This window comes from Salminus brasiliensis, chromosome 5 (assembly GCF_030463535.1).
Source record: "Salminus brasiliensis chromosome 5, fSalBra1.hap2, whole genome shotgun sequence".
Taxonomy (NCBI): Eukaryota; Metazoa; Chordata; class Actinopteri; order Characiformes; family Bryconidae; genus Salminus; species Salminus brasiliensis.
This window is the reverse complement of record NC_132882.1, coordinates 11963016-11976609: the sequence shown is the minus strand read 5'-3', so window position 1 is coordinate 11976609 and position 13594 is coordinate 11963016. Positions and strand designations below refer to the sequence as shown.

The window sequence follows — 13594 nt, the reverse complement described above, 5'->3', positions numbered from 1 at the left end:
CACGAATGGGTTAAAGGCGGCGGCCTAATTCCATATGTGTGCAGCACTAATGGTGAATATAGTTGTCTTGCCTTGTCTTGACTTGTGTATTTGGCAGCATCCAGCTTTGGGTATCTTTTGGATCCTAGCCTGTACCTCTCGTTAAATCCTTAAGTTAAATCTGAGTAAACAGTGAAGCACTTTAGTTAGTCGCTCTGGAAAAGAGCGTCTGCCAAATGCTTTAAATGTAAATGTGTGTGTTTCAGTTTCTAGTGATCTCTGACTGGAGCTGCGTCTGTAAGAGAACGTGGCAGCTCTGGTTCTGCAATACATCTCCATGATGAATATGAGCGGCGAGCGCAGGAAGCTAATCAGAATGATTGATGAACACTGAGATCTGATTATGAAGATTGATTAGCGGCCCGAGAGCCGAGCGGATTCGGACTGTAATGTAATAAAGTCCACAGCTGGACTATTAGACCTGCACTGCATACAACAAGGTCATACCATCTCTCCCTCACCCTCACTGCCTCTCTATTGCCTCGGTGTCTCCGTCTCACACTCGTTCTCTGTCTCTTATGCCGTCTCTCACTGTGTCTCTGTGTAGTCCTGCTTCTGTCTGTAGTCTGTCTTTCTGCCGTACTCTTTCTCAGTGTTTCTTTCTCTGTCCCGCCCTGTGTCTTTGTCTATTTCTCTTTCTGTCTCTCTCTCCCCATCAGTCTCTGTATTTAGTTCTGAATCTGGCCGTGTGTCACACTCTTTCTTTTTGTCTTTTCCTCTCCTTCTGTCTGTAGTTCAGCTTTTATCGGTTTCTGTCTGTCTCTCTGTCTCTCTCTCTCTGTCTGTCTGTCTGTCTCACTCCTTCTTGGTCTCACTATGTAGTTATGCCTCTATGTCTGTCTATAGTCTGTCTTTCTCATACTTTTTCGGTCTCTCTCTCTCTCTCTCTCTTTCTCTCTCTCTCTCTCTTTCTTTCTTTTCCTTTTCTCTCTCTCTCTTTCTTTTCCTTTTCTCTCTCTCTCTCTTTCTTTTCCTTTTCTCTCTCTCTCTCTCTCTCTCTCTTTCTTTTCCTTTTCTCTCTCTCTCTCTCTTTCTTTTCCTTTTCTCTCTCTCTCTCTCTCTCTCTTTCTTTCTTTTCCTTTTCTCTCTCTCTCGCTCTCTCTTTCTTTCTTTTCCTTTTCTCTCTCTCTCGCTCTCTCTCTCTTTCTTTTCCTTTTCTCTCTCTCTCTCGCTCTCTCTCTCTTTCTTTTCCTTTTCTCTCTCTCTCTCGCTCTCTCTCTCTTTCTTTTCCTTTTCTCTCTCTCTCTCTCTCTCTCTTTCTTTTCCCTTTCTCTCTCTCTCTCTCTCTCTCTCTCTCTCTCTCTCTCTTTCTTTTCCTTCTCTCTCCATCTCTGTCTCTGTCTCACTGTCTCACTCCCTTTATGTAGGTCTGTCTCTCTCGCATTCTCACTCCCTCTCAACTAAGCAGCCCACACTGACATCTAGTGGATGGACCTACAACCTCCTGTATAGGATAAGGGATCTCCAGTCTGAATATCGGTGTGATATTGACAGAATGGGGGGAAAGAGGCGACCCCTCAGCCAAAAAAATGACCCTACGCAGTCAGAACCTGAAAATTGCAGTCATCTTACGAGCTGTAAGGAGAGCCATGCGTTACTGCTTCTGCTGTCTCCTAGAGAATGTACACATTAGTCCAGCAGTTGGTGGTTTGTCACTGACCGCTTCCACCTCCCTTTTCTGCTGCGTTAAACAGTTTGGATTGTAATGGCGTTTTTATTGCGGTTAACGTTTCTCTGCTCCAGTGAAAAGCCTTCTTCGCTTTTCTTGTCATCACTCCTTCGCACTTGGATATGGACAGATGGTTCATTTGCCCGCTCTCTCTCTCTCTCTCTCTCTCACGCACTCTCTCTCGCGCTCTCTCTCTGAAGAAGACTGTGCCTGAGGGCTGGTGGGAGAAATTGAGCATGTGTTATATTTGGAAACTGCATTTCCTCTCTTACGTGTTTAACTCTGCCACTACGATAAATGACAGGGTGCCTTTCAGCCGTCACTCTTGCATTCACGTCCCTTCCTTCCGAAGGAGCATGAGAAGTGGCTAATATGCGTTTAAGCTTCAGAGTCTGCCCTCGGGTGGATTCCTGTTGGAGCACTTTCTTCTGTGCCTCCAACTTGTAGCATTAGTTTTGCAGCCTCTGCAATCACAAGCTACTGAAAATACCTACCAGCCTTTGATTTGCACATTGAGTCAGAGCTCTTTTTTTATATGTATATATATATAATTTATTTTTTTTAAAAGAGCTGCCACTCACAAGCACTGCAGGCAAATCTGCCTACCGAGTGCTGTGCTGCTGTTAGCAATATTAAACCACTAGCAATGCACAGTGCAGAGAGATTTCTCAGGTAAGCACTGATCTCTGTATACTCTAACTATACTGTTCCAGTTCATCTAAGAAATGCCTCCCCAGCTTCCCCAGCCTCCCCTCCCTGTCAAACCAAGTGAAAGACTGTGATGTTTTTCATTGGAAGGAAGAAACCTTGGGAATGGTCGTGCTTCAAAACAAACAAACAAAACCGCTCCCAAAAAAAACTGCTAATAAATAAATAAGTATGTAACTAAATAAATAAATAAATAAATAAGCTAATAAATAAATAAGTCAAACTATAACTGTTCTGATATAAACAGGGATAGATGCAGCTTCTGAGGCTAGTGTGTGATGTCTCATTAAAATGAGACATTACAGTCCCTCAATATGGTGGCAGCTTCTTCTAGCCTCTTTAGACTTCTTTAACCTCTTTAATCAACCTTTACAATAACCCAGTTAAAGTGTGTGTGTGTGTGTGTGTGTGTATGTATATATAACAGAACCCAGTTGTTCATAAATTTCCAGCAGACAAACCAACAAAGCAAAAGATAGCTTAAAATGATTTGCCCCCAAGTAAAAGTAAAAATACAGTATGTCAAAATGACTGAAAATAATACATTGGTGAAACTATATTTTGATCTGCTCCAAATAAAAATACTATTTTATATGTATATGTCTATTAGGCCTATACACACAGTCATTATACACCAATAACAGCCACAAATGGAGGGGGTGTGCTGGAACTGGGAGGAGGAACGTCTTCCTTTTTGCTGATGCTGATGCTGCCACCACCGTCTTTCTCGTACTCTGCGGACTGTTTGAGGTGTTTTGAGTTCAAGTGATGAATTTAAACTGAAATTGCAGATTTACTCTCTCTTGACAGTTCAGCAGAACACAGTCAGAATGACCCAAGAATGGCCATTTGCAGACAATGTTAAAATGCTTCCACGCAGCCAGCAAGTTTGCTGAATTTACCAAAAGCACCTCACTCCAATTCCAATCCACAGAAGCTGACCTGAAAAAGACCATCTGCAGGGTCTGCATCTCGCCCTTTCTGTTCATTGCATCCAGTAGCGGAGTTGTAGTGGAACTTCCATTAGCTGCACTTTTACTGTTTAAAGGTCACACTTACTAGACACACTGGGAATCCAGGGGAGAAATAGACCTCTGCTTCTGCGCTGTAAGCTCAGTGAAGGTGGTCTGAGACGCTCTTGATCTGGGAGAAGGGGGCGGGTCTACCAAATAAGTAGGCTAGTCTGGCTCTGCCTCTGCTCTGTACTGTGCAGACTCTGGTTACAAATTTGACAACATGGCAGACAGGAAGTGAGTGGAACCACAGTGTTCATGTTTTCTACAGTCAGTGGTTTGAATTGTAACCTTGTGTTTTCGTGTGTGTGTTGTCAGGTGTTTAAGGATGAGAAGTACCTGAGGGACGCAGTGGAGTGTGGGGAGGTGATTTGGCAGAGAGGATTACTGAGGAAGGGCTACGGAATCTGTCACGGGACGGCTGGCAACGGCTACGCCTTCCTGTCCCTCTACAAACTCACGCAGGAGCAGAAATACCTGTACAGAGCCTGCAAGGTATGTAACTGCAGCAGCACTTAACTAATGCTGCTTTTAACAGTATAAAATGAATCTGATTGCAGATAAAGGAAGAACTCCACAGTAACAGGAATTAAGTTGCATATATATATATATATATCTCTATCTGATCTACACTACATGCACTTGGATTTTGGCAGTAGATTGGTTTACCTACACTCTGAACAAAGCTTAAGAGTGCCGGTCACTATTTAGTGGATAGTAACTTTTTTGTTTTTATTTAGTTTTATTAACATTCTCACCTGCTGTCCATATACTTCCTTTTGCCTTTTTTTTATTCTTTACACATTTTCAACACAGTCCCCCAAGTTCCTAATGGTCTTTAAATTAGGTGATTGAGTTGTTTGCATCTCCACCTAAACTTCCTTACAAGTCATTTATTTAAGTAGGGCTGTCCCGTTTCAATCCAGAGATTTAGGATTTTGGACCCAGATAGGCGTTTTTAGTGGCTTCTAATCCGCTTCCTCCAGGCTTCCTCTAAGTGCTGTTAACAGACCTGATCTTCACCTGATGCAGACAAACTTAAATTTTTTTCAAAACTACCCCAGACAGAGTTAGTTTGTGGCATTATTTCAGTGAGCAAAACAGAGCACAGCTTTATTTGAACTGACAAGTGCAGTGACGTTACCAGTTAGCAGCCAAAACAGACTACCAATTCCACCTTAAATAGTGCAGCCGTTACATTGTGTAGATTTCAACAGAATAGCAGAACTGCGTCACTATTTAAGGTGGAATGGGAAGTTTGCGGTTTGTGGTTGCTGTGTCACGTTTACAGCGAGGCTCCAAGCTTTCCTCTTCCTCAAACTTCCCGTTCCACCTTAAATAGTGCCGCAGTTACATTGTGTAGATTTCAACAGAATAGCAGAACTGCGTCACTATTTAAGGTGTTTTTAGTTAATATGTCAGAAGTTGTTGTCCACGCCACCAAAACCACCCTGTCTGGTTGTAGTTATTCACATGACAAAGATATTGTATTGCATTGTATCTGGAATATGGGAAGATTTAACATTCCTCCCATCCCATCAAACGCTCTGTTCTACCACCCTCCTTTCTCTGGCTCTAAACCAGCTCTAAACGGCACATTCAGAACCGAGGAGGAGGCTAATGCATGCACATCCTCTAACTGCTTGTTGAAATTAAGTCCAAATAAAACCTGTTATTGTGCAATATTCATTGCATCATATTGCCCCACTCACCACTGAGGTCAGGGGGTGTGGCATGTTACTAAAGCCCCTCCCCTGCAGGGGGCTGCAGCAGAGCGCTAAGCACCATGGCTTCATGTTGACTGGCTCTTCAGCCACTCAGCATGCTGGCAGGAAACGCTACTGTAGGATCAGTCATGCCCTCCCCAGCCTCTCAGCAATGCTGCACAGCTTCACACAGCGCTGCTTTCCATTCAGCCCTTCGAGCTAATGCCTTTCCCCTAAGAGCCAAGCACCAACAGCTAGGCTTTTTTCATTGCTTTTCACATTTCTATTGCTACACTATTCTACTCTACTGCTGTAATAGACCTCAGTTTTACACATCTCTGTTTTTATTGGTTTGTAGGTGTTGTGCATTTGTGAAGAATTTTATTTAAACCTCTTATATTATTATATATTTTAGATATTTAAAATCATGGAATTGACCACTCTGCAACTTTATAATGCAAGTTTTGATGACCACGGCTGTGACGATTTTCATACAGTATTGAGCAAAATATATATATCCGATACTGATATTACTGATATATCTTATTTATATATCTTAATTAGAGCAAAGAGGGCGGGGTTATATGTACTCAAATACTTCATAACTCACAAAATATTGAAAGGCAACCCAAATCCCTGGTTTTCAATCCAGTTGAACCTGAAACCTGTTTTGTTACACCCCCAGGCAATATATGCTTTCTGATCAAAATCTCCAAAATGCCAACTGTAAATTAGATTGTGTCTATTTTACAGTTTTGTGTCTATCTGTAAACAAATTGTGTCTATGAAGTATATGAAATAAGAATTTCACTTCGGAGCATAATGTCAACACAGTGTGAAGGTTAGCTTTCCGTTTAACTTATGTTAAAAATTGATTAATATTACCTCAATGTTATATAAGTATACTGCCAGTATAATGCTGTTATACCCTTCTGTTGTATTTCACCTTAATATTTTAGGTTTTCTCAGCACAGGTAACCATGTTATGCAGGGTGATTATTTTTGGTATTTTCCTCTCTGCTAAACAGCACTTGGAGCTTGTTCTATAACAACCTCGCCATAACATTTTACTGCTATTATAGCTTTAACTGTAACCCAAAGTTTTCTGAAGTAAAGGGCAGATCCAGCCTTCAGACTGACCTTCTTTTCCTGCCGAGGGACAGCTAGGCACATGGGGTAGACTGTTGCTCTGTGTTCGCCACTAGCGCGGGACCCTTCTCTATTAGAGCTGCGATAATTACTGCAGTCTGCCCAAACTGCCAAGTAATGAAAGCATAATGGGCTCCGCTGCTCCTGCATCATTGCAGTAACCTTTTACAGCTGGAGTTATTTTCCAGCCCGAATGATACCCCAGACTCAGCTCTCACCTGGGCCGTGACGGATGCAGTGAATGCTGAATGAAAAGCTGGTTGTGTGTTTGTGAAGAATTGTGCTGTAAAAACAATTAGCTTCATTTTTTAAAAAAAATTTAACCGTGAGGTGAGAAGACCTTGTGGGTCATCTAGGGTTTTATGTTTGGCAGTAAGGTGGTGTTTCACAGTTCATACAGAGAGGTAGAGAGGTCAACCCACTGTTGTTTGTGAGACTGCTATACTCTGATATACTCTTTGGGAGTCAGATTGAATTGCATGATGTGTGTTTGTGTTTGTGTGTGTGTGTTTGTTTGTGTGTGTGTTTGTGTTAGCAAAACACATTTGGCCATACCTGAGCCCAACAAGCCAAGCCATTAGTGTGTAACTTTAAAAAAAAAAAAAAAAAAAGGGGCAGATTGTTGCCCAAGGGACCAGAGCTAAGTGTCTTTGTCCCCTGTGGGAGAAAAGCTTTAAAGGTTACTGCATCTAGAGTGCATGACTTCAAATGTCCCCTTTTTTATTTTGCTATAAACCACAAAGATACATTTGTCCACTTGTAAACAGGCATCATCCACAACCAATCATTTTACTTCTGGATCTCACCCTGCACACCATCAGTTTACCACAGCCTGTGATTGTGTTTTCAGGGCATGTGTATTAAACTGTGTAAGAGTCTGTTTAGCTTTGATTGATTCTGTATGAAGGGGTTTAATAAATTACAGTGTAATAAATTGTGTGTGTGTGTGTGTGTGTGTGTGTGTGTGTGTGTGTGTGTGTGTGTGTGTGTGCAAATGTTCCAAAAGGGTATTTATGATTATATGTATCATTTTCTGGGCCGGATTCATAAAACATACCGGCAGATTAAACACCATGGTAAAAGAAAGTAGTTCATAGAAAATGTTGTGGAAACACTTTCATTCGTTAGGCAGGAATTCAGGCCTGTTGTAGTCTTTACAGGTTGATGTTAAAACATGAGACCCTCACACATAATGACTGATTCTAATGATGATATTATTACGGTCTGATGTTGGACATGGAATGTTCATTTCCTAAACCAACCCAGCTGATATTTTGTTGTGCCCTGTCAGGCTTGGGTCAGGCATCAGACCTCTCCTACACCCCTAGGTGACCTCAGGAATAGGACTTCATTACAGTTTCACACCACCCACCGTCATCTAGCACTTTTGGTGAACCTTCACGTGCATGTTGTTCTGATCACTTGCTGTGTGTGTGTTGTAGTTTGCTGAGTGGTGTCTCGACTACGGAACACACGGCTGCCGAATTCCAGACCGACCGTACTCGCTCTTTGAAGGTAACACACACACACACACACACACACACACACACACCACACACACAGCGCTCAAATTATCTTCTGACCTTCCTTCTTCAGAAAAGTGAGTCAGTGTAAACATTACCATAATTACCGAAACTAGCAAGTCTTTCACCGGTCAATTGTCTTCAACATTGCATCCAAACAATAAGATGAGCGGTGAACATCGCACCCATATTTTATCCGTAAAGGACCCTGACCTCCTTTCTGTATCTGACTCTCTCGTTACCTGGGAGAAAATAATGACATGCAAAGATGTCCTTTGCCTTCCGTTGTCTGATTGTTGTCCGTTTGCATGTTGAGCTTTCAGTGGTAACAAAAGCCTTGCTTTGTGTATTGAAGGCCAGAGTGGAGTGAAGTAGTGAAGAATGTTTGTATACCGAGCAGTGAAGGCAGAGTGATTAAGAATAGAGGTGGGGGAAGCAAAGTTAATCAGCCTTTATAGAGTCATTAAATACCCAGAGTGTTGGTCAGTACAGAAGGAGCGTGTGCAGTTTTTATTATTTCCTTTATTCTTAAATGGCATAGAATTCAGTCGTTATTCCTACTCCTGACTCACTTTACCAGGTTGCTGAATGTCGTTGTCCCCCTTCTTAAAGCAGCATTATGTGAGAATTGGTATTTCTGCTTTTGGGCTCCCCCAACAGAAGTGGAATTCACTTTTACACTGACCCCCATATGGACAGCTATAAATGTGGGAAAACTTTCTGGACATGAAGCTGAGATACAGAACCAGCCTCTGAAGGTAAAGAAGCATACTGACTATAGAGGTGACACAGTAATATTACAGGATTTTACACAAAAATCACTCGGTTAATCAGTGTTATACTGTTCTGGTAAGTACAGCAGTGCAGTAGCAGCAATCCGGCCCGAAATGATGCATACTGAGATGTCATTCTCCCCATAAGGTCAGAAACCTATTTGAAGCAAGTATGCAAATCAAATGGCAAACGAATGTTGCTGCTGTACGAACTCCACACATGCTCTGGGGGGCGTTAGAGGACAAATCAAAATCAGTATCAGTAAGTCCGCAGTGACAGTTGACTGGAAAAAAAGACACCAGTGGTACAAGAGAACTTGGGTGTTGCTGTGGTGCCCCTTGCGGCAAAGCTCAAAATGCAGCTTGAGCCTTAAGGCATTCTGATGCTCCACTGACTGTAATGGGGAGAATGGCGTCTCTGTCATTGCCAAGCCAGGCAAACTTGGTGAGAACTCTCACATAAGCTGCATCACACAAGTCATATTTGTGTAAAATCCTCTTACTACTACACTACCGCCTCAGTCCACATGCTTCTTTTACTTTAGATGCTATTCTGTATCTCTTAGCTTGTGTACAGCTTTTCTTGAGGGGGAGTTACAAAGAGCGATTTGCATTTACTGCAGTTGTGTAAAAGTGTGGGGGATATCAATTCTCCAAAAATACCAGTTCTCACATATTGCTAGTTTAAATGATGTACAGAATCTTGCTTAGAAAGACCAGGGTCTAAAAGTCCATTGTGATTGCAGGATGATGTTAATAATCTAGTCTTCCATAAAGTAGCATTACACCTGCAGCTGGCCCAGAGTACTGTGTGTGTGCTCTGGGCCGGCTGCCAGCCTGGCCCCAAACTTGCTGCCATGATCAAGGAGTTGGCATCCGAAGCCATTCATCTGCTGCCTTACCTTATTGTTGCCATAGTAACATTCTTTCCTGCACAAGAATCAGAGTGGCAATGGCCCCCCGATTGGTGGATGCGTTCCTTTCACCAGATTCAGAGAGGCTAGTGGTAGGACTGAGCCTTAGTCCACACATACACATACTTGTGCACACACTCGCGCGCACACACACTCGCATGCACACACTTGCACAGACCCAGAAAGAACACTCTCTCTGTGCTCATTCACAGCTACCTGACCATTCAGTATGACAGCTTCTTCAATCTAATTTCCAGCTGTGTGTATGTCTAACAGCTGTAGAGCTAAACTCTTGTATGAGTATACTTGTGGAATATGTGTTTGGGCCATGCTTCCCATTCTTGGTTCTGGAGAGATCCAGCTAAATAGCTAATTGGCCTATCCCTTCTCCACCTGCAAATGTGCTCTTCTCAACCGTAAGTTTAAACCCATATTTTTAGAGAGAGTTGTTCGTCAGTAGTATAATTTACTGATGGGGAAAATGGCACTGTGTCCAAGGTGGTGCCGATCACATTAGCTCAGTGAGGAACCGCTTACAGGGTTTAACCGGTAAGTCCAGCCTAAACCTGACGCCATGTAATGTCCGTACCTTGTCTTATGTGACCATAAAATAAGGACATGACTACGTATAGTAAATTCACCGTGCAAGTCTCTTTTACTCCGAACTCCATGTGTGTGTATATGCAGTTAGTACAGCAGTACCCAAAACACCTTGTGGGTCGACGTTCTCTTAAAGTGACAGTATTCAATACTACTGTATACCATACATTACAAAACCCAAATGCTCAAAGCTCTGAAAAATGACTTGACATTTACTACTTCTACACAGTCAGTATTACAGCAGGTTCCTTAGTTAAACATTGAACGTGAAGCCTAAGGATTACAGCTTGTTAAAACTTTTAGTTGCCATATCAAGTCTTTCTGTGAGATTCTTGGGTCATATTTGCTAATATTTGCTCATATTTTATTGAATTCATTTGTCCCTCAACCAGTGAAATATCCCCCTTGCCACAGGTTGCAGCCAAACCCAAAGCATGATCAATCCACTCTTGCGCTTAACAGGTGCAGAGGTCATTTTTGTAAAATTTGCACCCTTTTTCTCCAAACATACTTTTTGCTTATTGTGGACAACATTTTATAATGATGTTTCCTTCTATCTCCTTTAGTTCACAGTTCTTTTTTTAATTGAGGTCATATTTGTGCCAGTGTTTCTGCACAGTAGAACAGTGCACCACCACTCCAGAGCCTGCTAAATCTCCCTGAATGTCACATCTGTTAGTCCTACAAGCAGTTTTTTCAGAAAGTTTTGCATGCCACTGTAAATATATTGCATTTACTTTTTCATACTTTATGAGAACCTACTTTACTTATTTGCCCTAAACCTAAACCTGGTCCTAACCCTGATCCTAACTTTTTTGAGAATCACCAGATAGTTTAACAAACTGTCTAGCTGAAGTGAGGTTAGTTAAATGAGCCCTCAGAGTGAACACAATTGACTTCAGCAGCAGAATTTGCCTTTGCTTTAAGTTGTACGTTACTGTGATGTGAATGCTGATTCAGCAGTGCAGAAATAATGCCTATAGGAGCAGAACATGGATCGATCAGTTAACAGGTTCTTCCTGAATTGAAATGGGTCTGCTAGAGCTGGCAACAACTGACTTGCGCAAGGCGGGGGCTCCTCAGGATCATAGTGTGAAAACATGGACACCGTGGTCCGCCATGTTGTCAAATTTGTAACCAGAGTCTGAGCAAGAAAGACGAGAGGCGGGGTCAGACTCGCCTACTTATTTGGTAGACCTGCCCCCTTCTACCAAGTGTATCTCAGACCGCCTTCATTGAGCTTACAGCACAATTTTTTCCCCAATGGATTCCCAGTTTGTTCAGTAAGTGTGATGTTTCAGCAGTAAAAGTGCAGCTCAAGTTCCACTCCCACTCAGCTACTTCATGTAATGAACAGAAAGGGTATGATGCAGGTCCTGCAGATGGCCTCTAGCCAAGGCTGTCAATCACTTCATTCCTGAGTGCAACTTCGTACAATAGAGCAGATTATTGCCAATATTAACAGCTAAAATTAGACACTGGAGATGGAAAGACCTTTTATAGGAGATAAATGAGATGAAAAATGAGCTGTTCTGTTATTGAAGCATATGGTGATGGGTGGAGCTACACATCATACAGTAACCAGCCAGCAGAGGCGCTAGACCTGTGGTTGCTTCACTTTTGTGAGAAGTTGCGTTGTCCATTTTTCTACAGTAATCCGGCTAAAACCAAAGGGTGTCTCTCTCTCTCTCTCTCTCTCTCTCTCTCTCTCTCTCTCTCTCTCTCTCTCTCTCTCTCTCTCTCCTTTCTCTCAGGTATGGCTGGAGCGATACACTTCCTCTCAGACCTGGCCCAGCCTCAAGCCTCCTGCTTTCCTGCTTTTGAACTTTGACCTGGGCCTCTGGCAGCACTGACTTTTACTCCCCTTTATTTGAAGAGTCCTGAGATGGTGAATGGTGAAAGCTCCACCGCCCCAGAACACGGACACAGACGCAAAAAAACAAAAAAAGAAAAGAGTGAAACTCTCCCGACCTTCAGCCTATAACTTAAAACACGCCGCCTTTAGTTCAAGTCTCTGTATCTCTGAAGTCTTCGCCCTTGCTGTGCTCCTTTTTTTTAACGTATGAAAGGACGTAAGGATGCTCTTATTTCAGTGGATCATTTGTGTACAGATATTCATTGGTTCTCGTTCTTTATGTATATATTTTTTATTCTCAGAAGGGATGATGATGTTTTCTTGCCTCTGCATGCTTGTGTTACTATAGCAGTGCCTCGATCGCCCCTGTGTTCGTCTTTGTCCGTGCCGTCAGTGTGGAAGGGCTTTTTCAAGTGTTCAAGCCCCTGTCTTTGTTGGTGTCTTTGCATGGGGATGGCTGAAACGTGCCAGTGTACGCCTGTGGCTCTACTATTAACATGTGTAACATCACTTTAGCACCCAAAGTGGTGTGTGTGTGTGTGTGTGTGTGTGTGTGTGTGTGTGTGTGTGTGTGTGTGTGTGTGTGTGTGTGTGTGTGTGTGTGTGTGTGTGTGTGTGTGTGTGTGTGTGTGCTGGTGCGTTTGATGTCTGGACGTGTCTTTATGAGAGACTATGAGAAAACTGAACACAGCTTTTCCAGTAAACATTGTTCCCTCAGGCGGACGACGTTGTTATGAATGTTGCAATAAATTGGGCTTCTTTGAACTGGACCTAATTTGACTGGAATTAAAATCCATCACTTGGAAATTCCAACAAATACAATAACACCGCTGGCACATCTGAATAATAGCTGTCAAATGACCGAATAAGCTCATTTCTTTAGCTCTTTCATGTTGAGATTGGTCTTCTTGTTTGGGGTCCCGTAGACTCCAATGCAGTGCAAGCAGAAATTATGTGAAATTAATAAAATAATTGATCTTTTGATCTAATTAAAACCCTGTAGACAAAAAGTGATTTTAAGCATTACTACCCCCCCCCTTCCTCCTCATTCTACCTTAAACAGGTGTGTGCATTTGAAAAACAGTAAAATGCCTATAAACTATTAACATCACACAGCGGGCTGTATTTACATGCACTGTATGTGCAAATGTTTGTGGACACCCCTTTAAATGAATGCATTCATATACCCTTTTTACAGCTTGTCTAGTCCCTGTAAAGAAAGTGTTGCAGATAGATTAGGACTCTCGGGAGCAGATAAACATGACCCTATTGGCATCATGACTAATGCCAGGTATGGGCTAGAGGGTTATAAATCTCCCCAGTATTGGGCTGTGGAGCTGTGGAACTGCTGTGTTCCCTGGAATATGGGTGGTGCTCCATTCAGTACTTTTGGGATGAGATGGGGATGAGGTGGGATGATCATCATCCAACATCCTGACCTCACTAATACTCTAGTTCTCGCAGCAAAGCTCCAGAATCGAGTAGAAAGCCTAGAGACAGTTACTTCAACAGAAGCAGAACCATCTCTCTTTAATGCACTTGATGGTCATGTTTAAGCTCTTAGACTGTTCAGCCAGTACGGTTTTTACTGAACACTCTTAACAGTCCGTTATTAAGGAGGTAATTATTCTTAAACATGAAGGTG

The 13594-nt window shown here is 42.5% G+C and overlaps 1 protein-coding gene across 1 annotated transcript in view; it reads left to right on the top strand.

Annotated features, from left to right (window-relative positions):
- Positions 1-12944, top strand: part of lancl2 (LanC lantibiotic synthetase component C-like 2 (bacterial)) — a 36984-nt gene extending 24040 nt beyond the window's left edge. The window contains exons 6-8 of the mRNA XM_072679387.1: positions 3748-3924; positions 7727-7799; positions 11849-12944. Coding sequence (XP_072535488.1) covers positions 3748-3924; positions 7727-7799; positions 11849-11925 — 327 coding nt within the window. The 3' untranslated portion in view covers positions 11926-12944. The remainder of the gene's footprint in view (positions 1-3747; positions 3925-7726; positions 7800-11848) is intronic.
- Positions 12945-13594: the final 650 nt, after the last annotated feature.